Source organism: Athene noctua, chromosome 1 (genome assembly GCF_965140245.1).
Source record: "Athene noctua chromosome 1, bAthNoc1.hap1.1, whole genome shotgun sequence".
In the NCBI taxonomy this organism is placed as follows: domain Eukaryota; kingdom Metazoa; phylum Chordata; class Aves; order Strigiformes; family Strigidae; genus Athene; species Athene noctua.
In genome coordinates, this window is record NC_134037.1 from 107029794 (window position 1) to 107053982 (window position 24189).

General features: G+C 58.9%; 2 protein-coding genes across 2 annotated transcripts; both read right to left on the reverse strand.

Moving 5' to 3' along the window:
- Positions 1 to 4888: 4888 nt before the first annotated feature.
- Positions 4889 to 8823, reverse strand: LOC141957708 (T-cell activation Rho GTPase-activating protein-like). The gene is made up of 4 exons (XM_074899635.1): positions 8785 to 8823; positions 5475 to 5525; positions 5087 to 5248; positions 4889 to 5002 (listed from the first exon to the last, which is right to left on the reverse strand). Exons 1-4 carry the CDS (start codon positions 8821 to 8823, stop codon positions 4889 to 4891), a joined length of 366 nt encoding a protein of 121 aa, XP_074755736.1.
- A 6151-nt stretch (positions 8824 to 14974) lies between these two features.
- On the reverse strand, positions 14975 to 19220 carry LOC141957714 (T-cell activation Rho GTPase-activating protein-like). The gene is made up of 4 exons (XM_074899645.1): positions 19099 to 19220; positions 15561 to 15675; positions 15173 to 15334; positions 14975 to 15088 (listed from the first exon to the last, which is right to left on the reverse strand). Exons 1-4 carry the CDS (start codon positions 19218 to 19220, stop codon positions 14975 to 14977), a joined length of 513 nt encoding a protein of 170 aa, XP_074755746.1.
- Positions 19221 to 24189: the final 4969 nt, after the last annotated feature.

Below are 24189 nucleotides of genomic sequence, written 5' to 3' on the forward strand. Positions count from 1 at the left end.
TTGATTCCTCCACAACTTTCCACCTACAACCAAAACCGCAGTGAAGTTTTCCTCCATTTCAAATGCACGCTGATGGCTCTTCCCCAGGGAGCGTCTTTCCTCTGTCACTCTGTGGGCACAGCAAGGCCAGCCCCGAGCCTCACGCACCATCCGAGGCCACCACCCTCCTCCTGTGGCCATGAGCAAGATCCCAAACTCCTTTTCCCCTGCAGGAGAGAGTTGCTAATAGAAATGGATGCACATGGCACAGTCTGTTCCAGAAGAGTCGCAGCTGGTCAAAGCTTTCCGTGCCCTGGGCTGGTGCTTTTCAGGACCAGCTCCTGGGTCAGCTTGCCCCCAGGCCGGCGACAGCTGTATTTCATGCAGGCAACTCAGGTTTAACCCTTTGTCCCCTGAGCATCCGCACAGGTCCAGCAGCGTAGCAAGGCGCAGTGGGCTGCGCTGGAGCAACCCGCTCCGCTGGCCTTGTGGCAAATGTCTGCGTCCCTGCCCTTCTGTTCTCCCTGCAGGGTCCTGCTCAATCCCACGAGCTGTTCTCCCTGGGAATGACCATCGTGGCGAAAGGCAGACTCCACTGTGAGCCGTGACTTTCACCCACCGAGCAGCCAGCACAGCCAGGGACACGCTTGTGCGAAAGGCCCTCCCCGTGGCAAAAAGGGGATCCACGGTCAGCTTTGGACGCCGTGTGTCTGCTGTGCCTGTTGATACCGTGCAGTGCCTCGGTTAAAACAGAAGCGAGGAAGAGAGCTAAAAAAATGCCCTTACAGGAAAAATGCAGGAAATCAGAGTGAGTCTTTGCAGGAAAAGTGCAGGACATGGGCATCTTCTGGCTATTTTACACTCCAACAGGAAAGATTGTGGGCCTGTGTTTTGCCGGTTAGGGATACCAATTAAACTCAGACACCAGAGTGAAGAGAGCAAGGTGTATTTTACTGGAAATAACTAAACAATGTAACAGAATAATGCAGAAAACATACACAGTAAGAAAAGACAGAATCGTGCACTTAAAGAGGAAAATACAGGGTAATGCGTCAAATCGTTACTACCTGAGAGAGACAAGAGTGATTAAGAAAGATCCATCACCACTTGCACACGCTACCATCATCCAGACCCGCAGATGCTGGGCAGCCCCGGTTACAGCGAGGATTTGGAGAGCCTTTCCCGGCAAGGGGGAAGTCCTACGCGGTGCCTCCACCCGTAGGTGAGGCGTCCAAAGTCGCTGTGAGCGGGTCCAGCCTTATACGCCCCCAAATCAGCAAGCCAGCATAGCTGGCACCTCTGTATGAGGCGGAACTGTCTGGTTTCACTCTCGCATTAGATTCCCCCAGAGCCTGGCCAGGGCTCAAGGGAGAAGCTAAGGGAGTTTCCCTGCTTATCTGATTTATTTATGCTCTCTTTAGAACAAGGCCACCCGCCTGGTCCCAAGGCCGGACAGCCGCCTTCATGGCCTTCTTACCTTGCCTCTACGCGAAGAAGAAGAAAGGTACATCCAGGATAGACATGTTTTCATGACATGCACCGTCAGTAACGAGCATATGATAGCTAAGCTCCATCTTTCATTAATTCCTTACTACGTGATTTCCTTAATGACTACATACTAAGTTAGCAGCTTGGGCTCGGGGCCTGTTGTTCAGGCTTCAGTACTTTAACACTTCAGCACTTTTTACATCAGTATAGGTGGTTTGTTATAACCTAGCATGATGCCTACTAGCACGACGGTTATCAGTTTCCAAATAGACAGGATTGATCTCTAGGTCAGGTCTGGCCTGGGCCTATTGTCCAAGCCTTAGCCCTTCAGCCCGGCGCTTAACGCTTCAAGGGAAGTTCAGCACGCTGGGAAAAGGGATATATAAGACCACTCTTGTGGACACTGTCTGGACAGGGCTAGGCTGGGTTTGGAGAGCCTGGGAGGGTCTCCGGGGTCCCAGCTCTCCCGCAGTGCTGACTGCGGTGGCTGCTGCCTCTTCTTTCCTGCAATGCTGACTGCACCCACCTGGTGGGGCTGTCCTTGGGAAGGGCACCAGAGCTGGAAAAGCCCCTGGAAGAGGGGCGAGGACAAGCTCTTCTCCAGAGGTTTGCCAGAAACTCTCCAGAGCATCCCTCTTTCAGCCCGTGAGATGCTCTCTGTGTCAAGGGAAGGTGCCCACTACTCCACAGTCCTGGGCAACCTGGTCCAGGTGACCCTGCGTGAGCAGGCAGGTTGGACCAGAGGACCTCCACAGGCCCCTCCCAGCCTCAGCTGTTCTATGGGATTCTGTGCTTTCGTCTGACTCCTCAAGCAAACCGAGCTCAGCCCCGATGCCTGCTGGAAAGGATTCTGCCGCAAGGGAGGATGATCCCAAACTCCTCCACTAGGATTCATCCCAAAACAACTTCTACCTAGTCCAGAATATCGTAGTGCACACGCAGACAGAAGGGAGAAAATGTCCTTTAATTGTGGACATCAGGAGCCCAGGAGTCACAGGGGTTCAGTCAGTAACGGGAAATCAGCACCTGCAACGACAGAGCCAGAAAGCACTGGTAAAGCCACAAAGGCAGGAGCAGGCATGGCTTGGTTCCCCTTTCTTTGGGAAACACAGTTGACAAGGAATTGTTGATATCCCAGAAGAGAGCTGCTGCTGGCCTTGGCTCCGCGGTGGCTCTGGCACCTTTTCCCCTCTAAGGGAACGCCCTCAGAGAGCTGTGCGTGTGCAGAGGTGCACAGTGCCCCTGTGCCACACAGCAGGGCTCCCCTGGGGAGCTGCCATGGGGTAATTTCCAAACCCTGCATAGCAGCATCCCTCGCCAGTCAGTTGGACTGGCTTAGAGCAGTGCGGAGAGTTGGCAAAGATGAGCAGCGAAGCCTGGTACACACCCGGGGCTCCTTTTGCACCTTCCTGCTCTTTTTCCTCCTGGCCCTTCTTCTCCTCTCGTCTCTTCTTTGCTGGGTGGCATGGCCTCTCTTCTTCCCAGGTTTCTTCTCGCTTTCTTTTCCCGTGGCCATTGTTTTTCTGAACAGAGCCTGCAAACCTTTCCATCCCACTGCATGATTAGATAGGTAAAGGCAGGATCAACTGGAATCAGTTCTTGATTTAACCAAAGATGACTCGTTTTACCTTCTGTGCTCTGCGAGGCTCTTCAGTTCTCCTGCGCATCCCGGGGAGTCTACCACGGTCTCAGGGGTGCTCAGAGACAAAGCAACGGGTGCCTAAACCAGAAATGTGGTCATTAGCAGGGGGCGAGGGGTGCCCTGAAGTAGTAAGCAACTGTCTGGCACGTTGCTACCTTAGCTCTACAGGGGAGATCCCTTAGGCTGGTTTGCATCGGCCCTTTCTTCCAAGGGTCTCGCTCTGGAGCACGGTGTGCCCGTGGGTGTGGGACAGTCCATCTGTGGGGGCCATTCGGCAGAGAGCCTGTGCTGCCCTGCCAGGCAAGGAAAGGCTTGCCCACTTCCTTCTGCCAGAATTCCTTCTGCCCTCCCAAGACAGAGCTCCGTGGACGTCCCTTTGGTGCAATACCACCTTCTGTGGTGGGAGGCTCTGCTTTGGAAATCTATCTTTCTGTGGCGTTTTGTGGGCATTTCCTCTGATTAAGCGCATGCCTAACGCGTTGGAGAAAATACCTTTCCCGTTTTACTTACAGTGTGTCGTTCCATGGGGGGAAAAGAGAAAATGCCAAACCACGAGAGCCTGAACGCCAGGAAGAGGCACAGCAGCTGCTTGGAGCCAAGAGGAACTACCCTGCTCCTACCTAAGACACACGGTGGCAGCGCTGGTGGAGGGATCTGCCATACCTCCGCCCTTTCTGCTCCCACCGCCGTGTCTGCCCCTGCTGCTCTCTGGAGGACGAGCAGAGGGGCTGGTGCTGGATCCAGGGAGGCTTTTGCCTGCTGCTCCGCTTCTGCTTCGCCCGCAGGGCCATGCTCCTTTTCCAAAGGCAGCTCTGGAAAGCAAAAGCGTGTGCAGCAAAGTGACTTGTTGGAAGTGGCCAACAGCTCAAGCAAAACCCACGGGAAGCCCTCCCCCAGCTGTCTGCTCAGGCTGTGACAGCCCTCAGTCCCTCCTCCTACCTGTGGATGTGTCCACGGGCTCTGGTGACATCTGGCCAGCCATCTCCTCCCCAAAGATGTCGCTGCCGTTTTCAATCAGAAATTCCACCAGCAGCTTCACCTGCACACATCAAAGCCTTGGTTTCAGTGCAGGCGTCTGGAAAGGTGTCAGGCAGCCCTTCCCGCTGCTGACCCTTGCTTCTGCACAGAAGGCTGTGGCTGTGGGGCTGCTCTGCCAGGCAGCCACTCCCCCGGCATTTGCTCGGGAGAGGAGCAAGCTCTGACGGCCCAGGCAGGCTGCAGCCAGCCGGTCAATAGAGCGTACCTTCTCGGTCACCTCCAGCATGGCCTCGAAGGGGAGCAGGGCCTCGTCGGGTGGGCCCAGCAGGTTTGGCCCCAGGCAGATGGCCAGGTTGCTGGAGGTCATTCTGCTGGTGGACACCTGGTGGCCAATGTTCTGCAGCAGTGGGAGCAGCCGCTTGAGGAGGAGGAGATGGGCTGCCGGCAACTTCTCGGCCACCCTGAGGGAGCAGGAACACAACGTTAAGGAAGCAGAAGTTGCCCCCAGCTGTCCCTGAAGCTTGCACAAGGCAGGCGGGAGCCAGTGTCTGTGTTGTGCCCCTTTCCACGTGCTCCCAGTCAGCGATCAGGAAGAAAACAGAGTGTTGCTTCCCAGCGCCCGATTTCCCCCAAGCCCACGCAAGGGAAGGCTCCCTGCCCACGCCCTTTCCCCCAAAATGACACCCCAGCCCAGCAAACGCGAGCTGCCAGAAAATGCAAGCTTCTAAGGAGCCCGTGCCTTTCCAGGCAAGTCCCAGGCCCCCCCCACTCCCTACGCAAGAGGCAGGCTGCTGGCCACACTTACACTCTCAGCTCTTCCACCCTTGCCTGCTGGCTCGGCCTCTCCATGGCTCGCATCCAGTCCTGGTAGAGGTCCACGTCCAGGAGCTTGCCGGGGATGCTGCGGAGAAAGTCCTGCAAGGCCAAGGGCTTCAGGTGAGCCTCTGAAGATCCCGGGCCAGCCAGGAGCTCTTCCAGCGGCAGGGCAGAAGCGCTCACCTTCAGGACGGCAGCCAGCAGGATCTCGGGCTGGCTTGGCAGGTCCACATCTGCGCCGCGGTCCAGGGCCTCCTTCAGGTTCCGAAGTTCCGTCGCGCCGGCAGCTCTGCGGAAGATCCCCTCCGTCGACGGTCCTCGCTGGTGCAGGATGTCCAGGAGCTCCTGCGGGAGACGCAGGAGGACAGCTGCTTGGCTGAAGAAACAAGTGACGGCAGAGGCCAGAGCTCTGCCCCAGGCTGGGCTCCCTCGCCCCGCAAAGGGCCTGGGACCAGCAGCGTGAGGCGTGGGTGAAGAGCCCAGTCCCCCAGCCAGCCCCGGAGCCGCTGGGGACGCTGCCTCTGGAGCAGCCGGGGGGAGGGCTGGGGCCCCCCTGTGCAGGCTGGCCTACCTGGATGGGCCGGGGCAGCGTGCCGGCCTCCCCGCAGAGGGCTGCCAGGGGCTGCCCAAAGAGCGCCCTGCTGCAGCCGGAGCCCGCCTGCCCTGGCGCCGGGGCAGCGGCCGGGCTCCGCCGCAGAGCAAAGGGCCAGGGCAGCCCCCTCCTGCTGCTGCTGCTGCTGCTGCTGCTGCCGCCGCCGCTCCCTCCCGCTGCAAAGGAAAAGAGAGCAAGAGCCCGTCAGTGGGAACCGCCAGGCCAGCGCTCCCGGAGCCTGCCCAGCCCAGCCCTGCCTGCAGCGCGGCGCTGAGCGCTGCGGCGGGACGGCACGGGCAGGGAGCCGGCAGCTGGAACCAGGGCTCTGGCTCGGCGGCTCCGGCTCGCAGCCTCCTGAGAGCCGGCGGGACAGCCCGGCCCAGCCCTCGCCCTGCCCTCCTCCAGGCTGCCAGCAGCAGCAGCAGAGGGAGGCTCCCTGTCCGGCAGAACCACGTGCAGCGGCCGCTGCCCAGCGGGTGTCCTTGCTCGTCCGGGTGACCTCCGTCCTCCCTTGGGGTGCCCAACCTGCAGGGTGACACTCAGGGAACAAGCGAGCAGGGCTCATTCCCGGCTCTGGCCGAGAAGCAGGGACCCCTCTGCCCGGCTCTGGGGGCAGAGCTCAGGCAGGCAGCACCTCGAGTGCTCAGCACTGTCGAAGGCTCCCGAGCGCTCCGCTCTCTCCTGCTGCAGCGTGATGGGCACCGATTTCCTCTGGGCAGAGGGCAGCAGCAACAGCATCCTCCCTTGTGCAGACGTGCCGGTCCTGGAGAAAAGAAGGCCCTCCCTGCCCTTCGTTCCCAAACTCACCCGATGAGCGGCGAAGTCCCCCTCCCTTGGTAGATGGGGCTGTTGGAGGCCCTTGCTTGGGATCAGCCTGCAAGAACCAGGCTGCGCTTAGAGAGCAGCCCCGCAGCAGAGAGGGCCACCGGCAACGGCCACCCGGCACCAGCAGCCAGAGGGCGGCAGAGCGGGGACTCTCTGCCCTCCCGGGCTCCCTGCCTCACGCAGCAGGTTTCCTCCCAGCACCGCCGGCGAGGACACGCGGCGTTCCTGGTGGCTCCCCAACCCTCTTTGCTCCTGGAGTGGCACCGCGGGACCCTCCCTCCCTCCTGCACAGGCTCACCCCAGCGGCCGCACATCCGTGGCACGCCGGCACAGCCAGAGGCCGGTGAAAGGCAGCCATTCTCACCTCTGCCCGACACTGCATCAGCCGCTCCAGGCTCCTGGCGCTGAATGTCCTCCACTGGGCAGGAGAGAAAGAGTGGAAGGAGGTGAGCAGCGATGCCTCTGCTGCTCGGCTGCAGGGCCAGTGCTCGGGGTCAGCGGCCACACTAGAGAGACACTCACGGCGTGGCGTCGGCTCAGCTCCTTCTGCAGGAGTTTGATGGATGGGACACTGGCCACTCGGGCTCCCTTTCCTCCATCGGGTGTCCTGTGCACCGGGAAGGGGCCAGGAGAGAGCTGGGTGAGCCCCAAGCCACCTCTTGTGTCTTGTCAGGCAACTCTGCCGGAGAGCTGCCCGCAGCCGCAGTGGCAGCTCTCCCCAGCTGGGGAGCTGAGGTCCCCCATTCGGCTGTGCCTGAAGCACCCCCCTAGCTTACCCCAGCAGCTTGCCCACCCACAGCTGCTTCAGTGCGCGGGAGCTGCAGAAAGAGAGGAGAACCCGCGTCAGGCCCCGCTGCCGCCCAGCCTGTCGTCACAGGCAGGCGCCTGCACAGCCTTGCCCCTTGGGAAAGGCAGAGGGGCAGCACAAGCCCAGTGGGGCAGGACAGGCCTGCTGCCCAAGCCCTGGCTCCCTCTGTGCTGCCAGAGCAGCTGCCCCTGCCCTTCCCTTGTGGGGACCGAAAGGTGACCAGGGGATGCAGGATGTGGGAACGCACCCCCCCATCCCTCCCTGCCGGCGCGCTGCCCGCTCCCTGCCCAGGCTCTGCACGGAGGGCAGAGGCCATTCACAGGGTGGCGTGGGCACGCTTGGGAACCTCTCCTGCCCGGCCGTGGGACGTGGCCCCACGACTCACCCGAAAGTGGCAACGCAGGTGCCGGTGGGCCAGATGAGGAGGATGGAGGCCCTGTCCTCCTCGCTGCCTTCCTCCTCCTCTTCCCCTTTGACCTCCCCCGCTGCCTGCTTCCCGCTGCTCAGCACCCACAGCTGGTCCAGGGCCAGGCGGAGCTGTGGGCACAGGGTGGTGCCACGTCTGCGGAGAAGAGAGACGGGCAGGGAGCCTGAGGTGGCCGCCTTGGGGTGCCCCCGGGCAGAGCCCGGCCCCCCACCTGCCCTTGGGACGGACGTTGGTGCATCCGGCACCAAGGCCCCAGGGCCCAGGGCTGGTGCCAGAGCGTCCCTGGCCTGGGGCCGGGGCCAGGGATGGGGAAAAGGCAGCTGGGCTCCCAGGGGCTTACTGCAACTTGGCAACCACCAGTTCCTCTTGGAGGAGGAGAAGGCGCCTCTCGCTCCTCTTGCGGCCCCGGGTCAGCCGCACGTCCGTGCTCAGCACCGCCTCGGCCTCAGTGAGAGCCTCCCTGGGGAGCAGAGCGCGGCGGGCATGAGAATGGCCCCGTCTGCGGGGCCCGGCCGTGCCCGGCCGTGCCCGAGCCGCGGCGGGAGCTCACCTGGAGCGCCAGCAGCAGTTGGCCTGACCCATCCTGCCCGGGACAGGAGGACCCTCGCTCTGCACCAAGGATGTGGCCCAGCCGGCCACAGCGAGGACGGGAAGCGGGGTGCCGGTGCCGGGGAGCGCCGCTCGGCCTGGCCCTGCCTCCTCCCGGCGCCGCTCCGTGCCAGCACAGCCCCGTGCTGCCGGCTCTGGCGGCTGTTGGCTCCAACGGACCAACGCTGGGCCCAACGGAAAGTGGGCGGGGCCTCGGGCTGGGGGTTCCATCCAGCATGGCCCTGGCTGCCTTGCCCTGGGGAGCCCAGAGCAGGACAGAGCAGAGGGGAAGGACCCCCCCTCCACCTGCTGCCAGGGGTTTGCCTGCTGCAGCCCAGGAGGCACTTAGCCGCCACTGCCCCAGGGGTACTCTGCTGGCTCCAAGCTGGTCAGCCTCGGGTCCACCGTGACCCCAGGGCTCTGCACAGCTGCCTTCCAGCGGGCTCTCCCCCAGCACATACGGCTCCAAAGGCTTCTTCCTCCCCGGGTCCAGGACGGCGCTCTTCCCTCTTCCCCTTCTTTGACCACAGCAGGCTCCTGCCAGCCCCGTTCTCCAGCCTGCCAAGGGCCCTCCGCTGCAGGAGCCTCCCCTCCCACTCGTGTGCCCTCTGCAAGCTGCCTGAGGCTGTGCTCTGCCCCACCATCCCATCCGGATCCCTGAACGTGGACGGGACGCGCATGGTGCGGGGCAGGGCTTTGTCACAGAACGATCAGAAATTGAGGGGGAAAATCCTTTCTGGTTTTGTTTTTTTGTTTTGTTTTTGGTGTTATATACACAGTGCTTCTCCTTGTCATCCCTTCAAGCCATTTAAAGGTGTACAGGCTCTCTCGTTTTCCCTTTCAGTCTCACACCTCTTGGCAGTACTGACCTCGCATGTAACGTTGGATCGGGCTCTACTCTGGCACAGACTGTTACATAGTAGTAGCCTACATTAGTAGCGAGCAGATTATCTGCATTAATGGTGCTGACACCAGTGACAGGAGGTTGCATCTAGCTGCTGAGCCAAAGGCTAAAACTCACAGGTGTCTGCTGAACTCAGTGGGCTATTGATTGAATTCACCACGTTCCAAAAAGAACAGGTACAGGAGAAAGGCATATTCCATCTTGACTGCTACGATGCATGTTGTAGGAGCTGTTGTAATAGACTATTGTAACTAATTTGTTATGTTACAATAACATAATTGGCGGGTGCAATACACTTGAATGATCTGTAAATGTTAAACCATAAAGATGTAAGTGTGCCATGCGGATTGGAACAGTGTAACCGTGTCTCAGAAACCCCACCTAGAGCTAATATGTAACTGCTGTCTGAAGAAAAGCCCCCCAAAAAGATGAGATCATGAGGCTTTTAAAAGATCCAATAGGAGAAAAGCGCGCCAAGAGACCAAGGCTTCGAGACTTTCGAAAGACCCAATAGGAGGAGGACACGCACCCAAGCAACTCAAATGCCCCAATGGAAAAGAGCAGGACAACTATCTGCCGGGAGGAGATTGGTTAAAGACGATGGCACAAGAGTATAAAAAAACGCTGCTTTTTGGAGCTCGGGGTGCGTGTGGCAGAGGTGCGGCTCTCCTCGCACCCAGCGCTGCTTTGCCTATTGCTTCCCACCCTCAGTCGACTGAACCCAAATAAAGCTATATATATTTATAAAAACTGGCTTTGTCTGATTATAACAGTGTGAAGGGAAACCCTCCACGCCCCTCCACCCACTCCCTTCTAAGAGAAAGGACGAGAGAAAAAAGATGCAACTTCTAGAGCAATGGGGCTTTTAATAGCCAAGGAAATTTCCCTCTATCCCGCCCATCCCGTGAGCTGCTTTGTCTGACACTCTGCCTTGCTCGCTACCAGCATAAGCCTCTTCCCAGAAACATTAAACAAACAAAAAAATTGCTGTACAGCCAGTTCCCTTTGTCAGGCTATGGAAGGCGTAGAATTTCTCTTTGATTCCTCCACAACTTTCCACCTACAACCAAAACCGCAGTGAAGTTTTCCTCCATTTCAAATGCACGCTGATGGCTCTTCCCCAGGGAGCGTCTTTCCTCTGTCACTCTGTGGGCACAGCAAGGCCAGCCCCGAGCCTCACGCACCATCCGAGGCCACCACCCTCCTCCTGTGGCCATGAGCAAGATCCCAAACTCCTTTTCCCCTGCAGGAGAGAGTTGCTAATAGAAATGGATGCACATGGCACAGTCTGTTCCAGAAGAGTCGCAGCTGGTCAAAGCTTTCCGTGCCCTGGGCTGGTGCTTTTCAGGACCAGCTCCTGGGTCAGCTTGCCCCCAGGCCGGCGACAGCTGTATTTCATGCAGGCAACTCAGGTTTAACCCTTTGTCCCCTGAGCATCCGCACAGGTCCAGCAGCGTAGCAAGGCGCAGTGGGCTGCGCTGGAGCAACCCGCTCCGCTGGCCTTGTGGCAAATGTCTGCGTCCCTGCCCTTCTGTTCTCCCTGCAGGGTCCTGCTCAATCCCACCAGCTGTTCTCCCTGGGAATGACCATCGTGGCGAAAGGCAGACTCCACTGTGAGCCGTGACTTTCACCCACCGAGCAGCCAGCACAGCCAGGGACACGCTTGTGCGAAAGGCCCTCCCCGTGGCAAAAAGGGGATCCACGGTCAGCTTTGGACGCCGTGTGTCTGCTGTGCCTGTTGATACCGTGCAGTGCCTCGGTTAAAACAGAAGCGAGGAAGAGAGCTAAAAACATGCCCTTACAGGAAAAATGCAGGAAATCAGAGTGAGTCTTTGCAGGAAAAGTGCAGGACATGGGCATCTTCTGGCTATTTTACACTCCAACAGGAAAGATTGTGGGCCTGTGTTTTGCCGGTTAGGGATACCAATTAAACTCAGACACCAGAGTGAAGAGAGCAAGGTGTATTTTACTGGAAATAACTAAACAATGTAACAGAATAATGCAGAAAACATACACAGTAAGAAAAGACAGAATCGTGCACTTAAACAAAGAGGAAAATACAGGGTAATGCGTCAAATCGTTACTACCTGAGAGAGACAAGAGTGATTAAGAAAGATCCATCACCACTTGCACACGCTACCATCATCCAGACCCGCAGATGCTGGGCAGCCCCGGTTACAGCGAGGATTTGGAGAGCCTTTCCCGGCAAGGGGGAAGTCCTACGCGGTGCCTCCACCCGTAGGTGAGGCGTCCAAAGTCGCTGTGAGCGGGTCCAGCCTTATACGCCCCCAAATCAGCAAGCCAGCATAGCTGGCACCTCTGTATGAGGCGGAACTATCTGGTTTCACTCTCGCATTAGATTCCCCCAGAGCCTGGCCAGGGCTCAAGGGAGAAGCTAAGGGAGTTTCCCTGCTTATCTGATTTATTTATGCTCTCTTTAGAACAAGGCCACCCGCCTGGTCCCAAGGCCGGACAGCCGCCTTCATGGCCTTCTTACCTTGCCTCTACGCGAAGAAGAAGAAAGGTACATCCAGGATAGACATGTTTTCATGACATGCACCGTCAGTAACGAGCATATGATAGCTAAGATCCATCTTTCATTAATTCCTTACTACGTGATTTCCTTAATGACTACATACTAAGTTAGCAGCTTGGGCTCGGGGCCTGTTGTTCAGGCTTCAGTACTTTAACACTTCAGCACTTTTTACATCAGTATAGGTGGTTTGTTATAACCTAGCATGATGCCTACTAGCACGACGGTTATCAGTTTCCAAATAGACAGGATTGATCTCTAGGTCAGGTCTGGCCTGGGCTTATTGTCCAAGCCTTAGCCCTTCAGCCCGGCGCTTAACGCTTCAAGGGAAGTTCAGCACGCTGGGAAAAGGGATATATAAGACCACTCTTGTGGACACTGTCTGGACAGGGCTAGGCTGGGTTTGGAGAGCCTGGGAGGGTCTCCGGGGTCCCAGCTCTCCCGCAGTGCTGACTGCGGTGGCTGCTGCCTCTTCTTTCCTGCAATGCTGACTGCACCCACCTGGTGGGGCTGTCCTTGGGAAGGGCACCAGAGCTGGAAAAGCCCCTGGAAGAGGGGCGAGGACAAGCTCTTCTCCAGAGGTTTGCCAGAAACTCTCCAGAGCATCCCTCTTTCAGCCCGTGAGATGCTCTCTGTGTCAAGGGAAGGTGCCCACTACTCCACAGTCCTGGGCAACCTGGTCCAGGTGACCCTGCGTGAGCAGGCAGGTTGGACCAGAGGACCTCCACAGGCCCCTCCCAGCCTCAGCTGTTCTATGGGATTCTGTGCTTTCGTCTGACTCCTCAAGCAAACCGAGCTCAGCCCCGATGCCTGCTGGAAAGGATTCTGCCGCAAGGGAGGATGATCCCAAACTCCTCCACTAGGATTCATCCCAAAACAACTTCTACCTAGTCCAGAATATCGTAGTGCACACGCAGACAGAAGGGAGAAAATGTCCTTTAATTGTGGACATCAGGAGCCCAGGAGTCACAGGGGTTCAGTCAGTAACGGGAAATCAGCACCTGCAACGACAGAGCCAGAAAGCACTGGTAAAGCCACAAAGGCAGGAGCAGGCATGGCTTGGTTCCCCTTTCTTTGGGAAACACAGTTGACAAGGAATTGTTGATATCCCAGAAGAGAGCTGCTGCTGGCCTTGGCTCCGCGGTGGCTCTGGCACCTTTTCCCCTCTAAGGGAACGCCCTCAGAGAGCTGTGCGTGTGCAGAGGTGCACAGTGCCCCTGTGCCACACAGCAGGGCTCCCCTGGGGAGCTGCCATGGGGTAATTTCCAAACCCTGCATAGCAGCATCCCTCGCCAGTCAGTTGGACTGGCTTAGAGCAGTGCGGAGAGTTGGCAAAGATGAGCAGCGAAGCCTGGTACACACCCGGGGCTCCTTTTGCACCTTCCTGCTCTTTTTCCTCCTGGCCCTTCTTCTCCTCTCGTCTCTTCTTTGCTGGGTGGCATGGCCTCTCTTCTTCCCAGGTTTCTTCTCGCTTTCTTTTCCCGTGGCCATTGTTTTTCTGAACAGAGCCTGCAAACCTTTCCATCCCACTGCATGATTAGATAGGTAAAGGCAGGATCAACTGGAATCAGTTCTTGATTTAACCAAAGATGACTCGTTTTACCTTCTGTGCTCTGCGAGGCTCTTCAGTTCTCCTGCGCATCCCGGGGAGTCTACCACGGTCTCAGGGGTGCTCAGAGACAAAGCAACGGGTGCCTAAACCAGAAATGTGGTCATTAGCAGGGGGCGAGGGGTGCCCTGAAGTAGTAAGCAACTGTCTGGCACGTTGCTACCTTAGCTCTACAGGGGAGATCCCTTAGGCTGGTTTGCATCGGCCCTTTCTTCCAAGGGTCTCGCTCTGGAGCACGGTGTGCCCGTGGGTGTGGGACAGTCCATCTGTGGGGGCCATTCGGCAGAGAGCCTGTGCTGCCCTGCCAGGCAAGGAAAGGCTTGCCCACTTCCTTCTGCCAGAATTCCTTCTGCCCTCCCAAGACAGAGCTCCGTGGACGTCCCTTTGGTGCAATACCACCTTCTGTGGTGGGAGGCTCTGCTTTGGAAATCTATCTTTCTGTGGCGTTTTGTGGGCATTTCCTCTGATTAAGCGCATGCCTAACGCGTTGGAGAAAATACCTTTCCCGTTTTACTTACAGTGTGTCGTTCCATGGGGGGAAAAGAGAAAATGCCAAACCACGAGAGCCTGAACGCCAGGAAGAGGCACAGCAGCTGCTTGGAGCCAAGAGGAACTACCCTGCTCCTACCTAAGACACACGGTGGCAGCGCTGGTGGAGGGATCTGCCATACCTCCGCCCTTTCTGCTCCCACCGCCGTGTCTGCCCCTGCTGCTCTCTGGAGGACGAGCAGAGGGGCTGGTGCTGGATCCAGGGAGGCTTTTGCCTGCTGCTCCGCTTCTGCTTCGCCCGCAGGGCCATGCTCCTTTTCCAAAGGCAGCTCTGGAAAGCAAAAGCGTGTGCAGCAAAGTGACTTGTTGGAAGTGGCCAACAGCTCAAGCAAAACCCACGGGAAGCCCTCCCCCAGCTGTCTGCTCAGGCTGTGACAGCCCTCAGTCCCTCCTCCTACCTGTGGATGTGTCCACGGGCTCTGGTGACATCTGGCCAGCCATCTCCTCCCCAAAGATGTCGCTGCCGTTTTCAATCAGAAATTCCACCAGCAGCTTCACCTGCACACATCAAAGCCTTGGTTTCAGTGCAGGCGTCTGGAAAGGTGTCAGGCAGCCCTTCCCGCTGCTGACCCTTGCTTCTGCACAGAAGGCTGTGGCTGTGGGGCTGCTCTGCCAGGCAGCCACTCCCCCGGCATTTGCTCGGGAGAGGAGCAAGCTCTGACGGCCCAGGCAGGCTGCAGCCAGCCGGTCAATAGAGCGTACCTTCTCGGTCACCTCCAGCATGGCCTCGAAGGGGAGCAGGGCCTCGTCGGGTGGGCCCAGCAGGTTTGGCCCCAGGCAGATGGCCAGGTTGCTGGAGGTCATTCTGCTGGTGGACACCTGGTGGCCAATGTTCTGCAGCAGTGGGAGCAGCCGCTTGAGGAGGAGGAGATGGGCTGCCGGCAACTTCTCGGCCACCCTGAGGGAGCAGGAACACAACGTTAAGGAAGCAGAAGTTGCCCCCAGCTGTCCCTGAAGCTTGCACAAGGCAGGCGGGAGCCAGTGTCTGTGTTGTGCCCCTTTCCACGTGCTCCCAGTCAGCGATCAGGAAGAAAAGAGTGTTGCTTCCCAGCGCCCGATTTCCCCCAAGCCCACGCAAGGGAAGGCTCCCTGCCCACGCCCTTTCCCCCAAAATGACACCCCAGCCCAGCAAACGCGAGCTGCCAGAAAATGCAAGCTTCTAAGGAGCCCGTGCCTTTCCAGGCAAGTCCCAGGCCCCCCCCACTCCCTACGCAAGAGGCAGGCTGCTGGCCACACTTACACTCTCAGCTCTTCCACCCTTGCCTGCTGGCTCGGCCTCTCCATGGCTCGCATCCAGTCCTGGTAGAGGTCCACGTCCAGGAGCTTGCCGGGGATGCTGCGGAGAAAGTCCTGCAAGGCCAAGGGCTTCAGGTGAGCCTCTGAAGATCCCGGGCCAGCCAGGAGCTCTTCCAGCGGCAGGGCAGAAGCGCTCACCTTCAGGACGGCAGCCAGCAGGATCTCGGGCTGGCTTGGCAGGTCCACATCTGCGCCGCGGTCCAGGGCCTCCTTCAGGTTCCGAAGTTCCGTCGCGCCGGCAGCTCTGCGGAAGATCCCCTCCGTCGACGGTCCTCGCTGGTGCAGGATGTCCAGGAGCTCCTGCGGGAGACGCAGGAGGACAGCTGCTTGGCTGAAGAAACAAGTGACGGCAGAGGCCAGAGCTCTGCCCCAGGCTGGGCTCCCTCGCCCCGCAAAGGGCCTGGGACCAGCAGCGTGAGGCGTGGGTGAAGAGCCCAGTCCCCCAGCCAGCCCCGGAGCCGCTGGGGACGCTGCCTCTGGAGCAGCCGGGGGGAGGGCTGGGGCCCCCCTGTGCAGGCTGGCCTACCTGGATGGGCCGGGGCAGCGTGCCGGCCTCCCCGCAGAGGGCTGCCAGGGGCTGCCCAAAGAGCGCCCTGCTGCAGCCGGAGCCCGCCTGCCCTGGCACCGGGGCAGCGGCCGGGCTCCGCCACAGAGCAAAGGGCCAGGGCAGCCCCCTCCTGCTGCTGCTGCTGCTGCTGCTGCTGCCGCCGCCGCTCCCTCCCGCTGCAAAGGAAAAGAGAGCAAGAGCCCGTCAGTGGGAACCGCCAGGCCAGCGCTCCCGGAGCCTGCCCAGCCCAGCCCTGCCTGCAGCGCGGCGCTGAGCGCTGCGGCGGGACGGCACGGGCAGGGAGCCGGCAGCTGGAACCAGGGCTCTGGCTCGGCGGCTCCGGCTCGCAGCCTCCTGAGAGCCGGCGGGACAGCCCGGCCCAGCCCTCGCCCTGCCCTCCTCCAGGCTGCCAGCAGCAGCAGCAGAGGGAGGCTCCCTGTCCAGCAGAACCACGTGCAGCGGCCGCTGCCCAGCGGGTGTCCTTGCTCGTCCGGGTGACCTCCGTCCTCCCTTGGGGTGCCCAACCTGCAGGGTGACACTCAGGGAACAAGCGAGCAGGGCTCATTCCCGGCTCTGGCCGAGAAGCAGGGACCCCTCTGCCCGGCTCTGGGGGCAGAGCTCAGGCAGGCAGCACCTCGAGTGCTCAGCACTGTCGAAGGCTCCCGAGCGCTCCGCTCTCTCCTGCTGCAGTGTGATGGGCACCGATTTCCTCTGGGCAGAGGGCAGCAGCAACAGCATCCTCCCTTGTGCAGACGTGCCGGTCCTGGAGAAAAGAAGGCCCTCCCTGCCCTTCGTTCCCAAACTCACCCGATGAGCGGCGAAGTCCCCCTCCCTTGGTAGATGGGGCTGTTGGAGGCCCTTGCTTGGGATCAGCCTGCAAGAACCAGGCTGCGCTTAGAGAGCAGCCCCGCAGCAGAGAGGGCCACCGGCAACGGCCACCCGGCACCAGCAGCCAGAGGGCGGCAGAGCGGGGACTCTCTGCCCTCCCGGGCTCCCTGCCTCACGCAGCAGGTTTCCTCCCAGCACCGCCGGCGAGGACACGCGGCGTTCCTGGTGGCTCCCCAACCCTCTTTGCTCCTGGAGTGGCACCGCGGGACCCTCCCTCCCTCCTGCACAGGCTCACCCCAGCGGCCGCACATCCGTGGCACGCCGGCACAGCCAGAGGCCGGTGAAAGGCAGCCATTCTCACCTCTGCCCGACACTGCATCAGCCGCTCCAGGCTCCTGGCGCTGAATGTCCTCCACTGGGCAGGAGAGAAAGAGTGGAAGGAGGTGAGCAGCGATGCCTCTGCTGCTCGGCTGCAGGGCCAGTGCTCGGGGTCAGCGGCCACACTAGAGAGACACTCACGGCGTGGCGTCGGCTCAGCTCCTTCTGCAGGAGTTTGATGGATGGGACACTGGCCACTCGGGCTCCCTTTCCTCCATCGGGTGTCCTGTGCACCGGGAAGGGGCCAGGAGAGAGCTGGGTGAGCCCCAAGCCACCTCTTGTGTCTTGTCAGGCAACTCTGCCGGAGAGCTGCCCGCAGCCGCAGTGGCAGCTCTCCCCAGCTGGGGAGCTGAGGTCCCCCATTCGGCTGTGCCTGAAGCACCCCCCTAGCTTACCCCAGCAGCTTGCCCACCCACAGCTGCTTCAGTGCGCGGGAGCTGCAGAAAGAGAGGAGAACCCGCGTCAGGCCCCGCTGCCGCCCAGCCTGTCGTCACAGGCAGGCGCCTGCACAGCCTTGCCCCTTGGGAAAGGCAGAGGGGCAGCACAAGCCCAGTGGGGCAGGACAGGCCTGCTGCCCAAGCCCTGGCTCCCTCTGTGCTGCCAGAGCAGCTGCCCCTGCCCTTCCCTTGTGGGGTCCAAAAGGTGACCAGGGGATGCAGGATGTGGGAACGCACCCCCCCATCCCTCCCTGCCGGCGCGCTGCCCGCTCCCTGCCCAGGCTCTGCACGGAGGGCAGAGGCCATTCACAGGGTGGCGTGGGCACGCTTGGGAACCTCTCCTGCCCGGCCGTGGGACGTGGCCCCACGACTCACCCGAAAGTGGCAACGCAGGTGCCGGTGGGCCAGATGAGGAGGATGGAGGCCCTGTCCTCCTCGCTGCCTTCCTCCTCCTCTTCCCCTTTGACCTCCCCCGCTGCCTGCTTCCCGCTGCTCAGCACCCACAGCTGGTCCAGGGCCAGGCGGAGCTGTGGGCGCAGGGTGGTGCCACGTCTGCGGAGAAGAGAGACGGGCAGGGAGCCTGAGGTGGCCGCCTTGGGGTGCCCCCGGGCAGAGCCCGGCCCCCCACCTGCCCTTGGGACGGACGTTGGTGCATCCGGCACCAAGGCCCCAGGGCCCAGGGCTGGTGCCAGAGCGTCCCTGGCCTGGGGCCGGGGCCAGGGATGGGGAAAAGGCAGCTGGGCTCCCAGGGGCTTACTGCAACTTGGCAACCACCAGTTCCTCTTGGAGGAGGAGAAGGCGCCTCTCGCTCCTCTTGCGGCCCCGGGTCAGCAGCACGTCCGTGCTCAGCACCGCCTCGGCCTCGGTGAGAGCCTCCCTGGGGAGCAGAGCGCGGCGGGCATGAGAATGGCCCCGTCTGCGGGGCCCGGCCGTGCCCGGCCGTGCCCGAGCCGCGGCGGGAGCTCACCTGGAGCGCCAGCAGCAGTTGGCCTGACCCATCCTGCCCGGGACAGGAGGACCCTCGCTCTGCACCAAGGATGTGGCCCAGCCGGCCACAGCGAGGACGGGAAGCGGGGTGCCGGTGCCGGGGAGCGCCGCTCGGCCTGGCCCTGCCTCCTCCCGGCGCCGCTCCGTGCCAGCACAGCCCCGTGCTGCCGGCTCTGGCGGCTGTTGGCTCCAACGGACCAACGCTGGGCCCAACGGAAAGTGGGCGGGGCCTCGGGCTGGGGGTTCCATCCAGCATGGCCCTGGCTGCCTTGCCCTGGGGAGCCCAGAGCAGGACAGAGCAGAGGGGAAGGACCCCCCCTCCACCTGCTGCCAGGGGTTTGCCTGCTGCAGCCCAGGAGGCACTTAGCCGCCACTGCCCCAGGGGTACTCTGCTGGCTCCAAGCTGGTCAGCCTCGGGTCCACCGTGACCCCAGGGCTCTGCACAGCTGCCTTCCAGCGGGCTCTCCCCCAGCACATACGGCTCCAAAGGCTTCTTCCTCCCCGGGTCCAGGACGGCGCTCTTCCCTCTTCCCCTTCTTTGACCACAGCAGGCTCCTGCCAGCCCCGTTCTCCAGCCTGCCAAGGGCCCTCCGCTGCAGGAGCCTCCCCTCCCACTCGTGTGCCCTCTGCAAGCTGCCTGAGGCTGTGCTCTGCCCCACCATCCCATCCGGATCCCTGAACGTGGACGGGACGCGCATGGTGCGGGGCAGGGCTTTGTCACAGAACGATCAGAAATTGAGGGGGAAAATCCTTTCTGGTTTTGTTTTTTTGTTTTGTTTTTGGTGTTATATACACAGTGCTTCTCCTTGTCATCCCTTCAAGCCATTTAAAGGTGTACAGGCTCTCTCGTTTTCCCTTTCAGTCTCACACCTCTTGGCAGTACTGACCTCGCATGTAACGTTGGATCGGGCTCTACTCTGGCACAGACTGTTACATAGTAGTAGCCTACATTAGTAGCGAGCAGATTATCTGCATTAATGGTGCTGACACCAGTGACAGGAGGTTGCATCTAGCTGCTGAGCCAAAGGCTAAAACTCACAGGTGTCTGCTGAACTCAGTGGGCTATTGATTGAATTCACCACGTTCCAAAAAGAACAGGTACAGGAGAAAGGCATATTCCATCTTGACTGCTACGATGCATGTTGTAGGAGCTGTTGTAATAGACTATTGTAACTAATTTGTTATGTTACAATAACATAATTGGCGGGTGCAATACACTTGAATGATCTGTAAATATTAAACCATAAAGATGTAAAGTGTGCCATGCGGATTGGAACAGTGTAACCGTGTCTCAGAAACCCCACCTAGAGCTAATATGTAACTGCTGTCTGAAGAAAAGCCCCCCAAAAAGATGAGATCATGAGGCTTTTAAAAGATCCAATAGGAGAAAAGCGCGCCAAGAGACCAAGGCTTCGAGACTTTCGAAAGACCCAATAGGAGGAGGACACGCACCCAAGCAACTCAAATGCCCCAATGGAAAAGAGCAGGACAACTATCTGCCGGGAGGAGATTGGTTAAAGACGATGGCACAAGAGTATAAAAAAACGCTGCTTTTTGGAGCTCGGGGTGCGTGTGGCAGAGGTGCGGCTCTCCTCGCACCCAGCGCTGCTTTGCCTATTGCTTCCCACCCTCAGTCGACTGAACCCAAATAAAGCTATATATATTTATAAAAACTGGCTTTGTCTGATTATAACAGTGTGAAGGGAAACCCTCCACGCCCCTCCACCCACTCCCTTCTAAGAGAAAGCACGAGAGAAAAAAGATGCAACTTCTAGAGCAATGGGGCTTTTAATAGCCAAGGAAATTTCCCTCTATCCCGCCCATCCCGTGAGCTGCTTTGTCTGACACTCTGCCTTGCTCGCTACCAGCATAAGCCTCTTCCCAGAAACATTAAACAAACAAAAAAATTGCTGTACAGCCAGTTCCCTTTGTCAGGCTATGGAAGGCGTAGAATTTCTCTTTGATTCCTCCACAACTTTCCACCTACAACCAAAACCGCAGTGAAGTTTTCCTCCATTTCAAATGCACGCTGATGGCTCTTCCCCAGGGAGCGTCTTTCCTCTGTCACTCTGTGGGCACAGCAAGGCCAGCCCCGAGCCTCACGCACCATCCGAGGCCACCACCCTCCTCCTGTGGCCATGAGCAAGATCCCAAACTCCTTTTCCCCTGCAGGAGAGAGTTGCTAATAGAAATGGATGCACATGGCACAGTCTGTTCCAGAAGAGTCGCAGCTGGTCAAAGCTTTCCGTGCCCTGGGCTGGTGCTTTTCAGGACCAGCTCCTGGGTCAGCTTGCCCCCAGGCCGGCGACAGCTGTATTTCATGCAGGCAACTCAGGTTTAACCCTTTGTCCCCTGAGCATCCGCACAGGTCCAGCAGCGTAGCAAGGCGCAGTGGGCTGCGCTGGAGCAACCCGCTCCGCTGGCCTTGTGGCAAATGTCTGCGTCCCTGCCCTTCTGTTCTCCCTGCAGGGTCCTGCTCAATCCCACGAGCTGTTCTCCCTGGGAATGACCATCGTGGCGAAAGGCAGACTCCACTGTGAGCCGTGACTTTCACCCACCGAGCAGCCAGCACAGCCAGGGACACGCTTGTGCGAAAGGCCCTCCCCGTGGCAAAAAGGGGATCCACGGTCAGCTTTGGACGCCGTGTGTCTGCTGTGCCTGTTGATACCGTGCAGTGCCTCGGTTAAAACAGAAGCGAGGAAGAGAGCTAAAAACATGCCCTTACAGGAAAAATGCAGGAAATCAGAGTGAGTCTTTGCAGGAAAAGTGCAGGACATGGGCATCTTCTGGCTATTTTACACTCCAACAGGAAAGATTGTGGGCCTGTGTTTTGCCGGTTAGGGATACCAATTAAACTCAGACACCAGAGTGAAGAGAGCAAGGTGTATTTTACTGGAAATAACTAAACAATGTAACAGAATAATGCAGAAAACATACACAGTAAGAAAAGACAGAATCGTGCACTTAAAGAGGAAAATACAGGGTAATGCGTCAAATCGTTACTACCTGAGAGAGACAAGAGTGATTAAGAAAGATCCATCACCACTTGCACACGCTACCATCATCCAGACCCGCAGATGCTGGGCAGCCCCGGTTACAGCGAGGATTTGGAGAGCCTTTCCCGGCAAGGGGGAAGTCCTACGCGGTGCCTCCACCCGTAGGTGAGGCGTCCAAAGTCGCTGTGAGCGGGTCCAGCCTTATACGCCCCCAAATCAGCAAGCCAGCATAGCTGGCACCTCTGTATGAGGCGGAACTGTCTGGTTTCACTCTCGCATTAGATTCCCCCAGAGCCTGGCCAGGGCTCAAGGGAGAAGCTAAGGGAGTTTCCCTGCTTATCTGATTTATTTATGCTCTCTTTAGAACAAGGCCACCCGCCTGGTCCCAAGGCCGGACAGCCGCCTTCATGGCCTTCTTACCTTGCCTCTACGCGAAGAAGAAGAAAGGTACATCCAGGATAGACATGTTTTCATGACATGCACCGTCAGTAACGAGCATATGATAGCTAAGCTCCATCTTTCATTAATTCCTTACTACGTGATTTCCTTAATGACTACATACTAAGTTAGCAGCTTGGGCTCGGGGCCTGTTGTTCAGGCTTCAGTACTTTAACACTTCAGCACTTTTTACATCAGTATAGGTGGTTTGTTATAACCTAGCATGATGCCTACTAGCACGACGGTTATCAGTTTCCAAATAGACAGGATTGATCTCTAGGTCAGGTCTGGCCTGGGCCTATTGTCCAAGCCTTAGCCCTTCAGCCCGGCGCTTAACGCTTCAAGGGAAGTTCAGCACGCTGGGAAAAGGGATATATAAGACCACTCTTGTGGACACTGTCTGGACAGGGCTAGGCTGGGTTTGGAGAGCCTGGGAGGGTCTCCGGGGTCCCAGCTCTCCCGCAGTGCTGACTGCGGTGGCTGCTGCCTCTTCTTTCCTGCAATGCTGACTGCACCCACCTGGTGGGGCTGTCCTTGGGAAGGGCACCAGAGCTGGAAAAGCCCCTGGAAGAGGGGCGAGGACAAGCTCTTCTCCAGAGGTTTGCCAGAAACTCTCCAGAGCATCCCTCTTTCAGCCCGTGAGATGCTCTCTGTGTCAAGGGAAGGTGCCCACTACTCCACAGTCCTGGGCAACCTGGTCCAGGTGACCCTGCGTGAGCAGGCAGGTTGGACCAGAGGACCTCCACAGGCCCCTCCCAGCCTCAGCTGTTCTATGGGATTCTGTGCTTTCGTCTGACTCCTCAAGCAAACCGAGCTCAGCCCCGATGCCTGCTGGAAAGGATTCTGCCGCAAGGGAGGATGATCCCAAACTCCTCCACTAGGATTCATCCCAAAACAACTTCTACCTAGTCCAGAATATCGTAGTGCACACGCAGACAGAAGGGAGAAAATGTCCTTTAATTGTGGACATCAGGAGCCCAGGAGTCACAGGGGTTCAGTCAGTAACGGGAAATCAGCACCTGCAACGACAGAGCCAGAAAGCACTGGTAAAGCCACAAAGGCAGGAGCAGGCATGGCTTGGTTCCCCTTTCTTTGGGAAACACAGTTGACAAGGAATTGTTGATATCCCAGAAGAGAGCTGCTGCTGGCCTTGGCTCCGCGGTGGCTCTGGCACCTTTTCCCCTCTAAGGGAACGCCCTCAGAGAGCTGTGCGTGTGCAGAGGTGCACAGTGCCCCTGTGCCACACAGCAGGGCTCCCCTGGGGAGCTGCCATGGGGTAATTTCCAAACCCTGCATAGCAGCATCCCTCGCCAGTCAGTTGGACTGGCTTAGAGCAGTGCGGAGAGTTGGCAAAGATGAGCAGCGAAGCCTGGTACACACCCGGGGCTCCTTTTGCACCTTCCTGCTCTTTTTCCTCCTGGCCCTTCTTCTCCTCTCGTCTCTTCTTTGCTGGGTGGCATGGCCTCTCTTCTTCCCAGGTTTCTTCTCGCTTTCTTTTCCCGTGGCCATTGTTTTTCTGAACAGAGCCTGCAAACCTTTCCATCCCACTGCATGATTAGATAGGTAAAGGCAGGATCAACTGGAATCAGTTCTTGATTTAACCAAAGATGACTCGTTTTACCTTCTGTGCTCTGCGAGGCTCTTCAGTTCTCCTGCGCATCCCGGGGAGTCTACCACGGTCTCAGGGGTGCTCAGAGACAAAGCAACGGGTGCCTAAACCAGAAATGTGGTCATTAGCAGGGGGCGAGGGGTGCCCTGAAGTAGTAAGCAACTGTCTGGCACGTTGCTACCTTAGCTCTACAGGGGAGATCCCTTAGGCTGGTTTGCATCGGCCCTTTCTTCCAAGGGTCTCGCTCTGGAGCACGGTGTGCCCGTGGGTGTGGGACAGTCCATCTGTGGGGGCCATTCGGCAGAGAGCCTGTGCTGCCCTGCCAGGCAAGGAAAGGCTTGCCCACTTCCTTCTGCCAGAATTCCTTCTGCCCTCCCAAGACAGAGCTCCGTGGACGTCCCTTTGGTGCAATACCACCTTCTGTGGTGGGAGGCTCTGCTTTGGAAATCTATCTTTCTGTGGCGTTTTGTGGGCATTTCCTCTGATTAAGCGCATGCCTAACGCGTTGGAGAAAATACCTTTCCCGTTTTACTTACAGTGTGTCGTTCCATGGGGGGAAAAGAGAAAATGCCAAACCACGAGAGCCTGAACGCCAGGAAGAGGCACAGCAGCTGCTTGGAGCCAAGAGGAACTACCCTGCTCCTACCTAAGACACACGGTGGCAGCGCTGGTGGAGGGATCTGCCATACCTCCGCCCTTTCTGCTCCCACCGCCGTGTCTGCCCCTGCTGCTCTCTGGAGGACGAGCAGAGGGGCTGGTGCTGGATCCAGGGAGGCTTTTGCCTGCTGCTCCGCTTCTGCTTCGCCCGCAGGGCCATGCTCCTTTTCCAAAGGCAGCTCTGGAAAGCAAAAGCGTGTGCAGCAAAGTGACTTGTTGGAAGTGGCCAACAGCTCAAGCAAAACCCACGGGAAGCCCTCCCCCAGCTGTCTGCTCAG

What these genes read in the sequence shown, in the direction of transcription:
- LOC141957708 (XM_074899635.1), bottom strand. Translation starts at nt 8,823, where the DNA reads ATGCGCGTCCCGTCCACGTTCAGGGATCCGGATGGGATG. An exon ending in CGCTGCCCCGGCCCATCCAG is followed by an intron (nt 5,249 to 5,474) that starts GTAGGCCAGCCT and finishes CGTCTCCCGCAG; the next exon opens with GAGCTCCTGGACATCCTGCA. An exon ending in TGCTGGCTGCCGTCCTGAAG is followed by an intron (nt 5,003 to 5,086) that starts GTGAGCGCTTCT and finishes TTGGCCTTGCAG; the next exon opens with GACTTTCTCCGCAGCATCCC.
- LOC141957714 (XM_074899645.1), bottom strand. Translation starts at nt 19,220, where the DNA reads ATGCAACCTCCTGTCACTGGTGTCAGCACCATTAATGCAGATAATCTG. An exon ending in CGCTGCCCCGGCCCATCCAG is followed by an intron (nt 15,335 to 15,560) that starts GTAGGCCAGCCT and finishes CGTCTCCCGCAG; the next exon opens with GAGCTCCTGGACATCCTGCA. An exon ending in TGCTGGCTGCCGTCCTGAAG is followed by an intron (nt 15,089 to 15,172) that starts GTGAGCGCTTCT and finishes TTGGCCTTGCAG; the next exon opens with GACTTTCTCCGCAGCATCCC.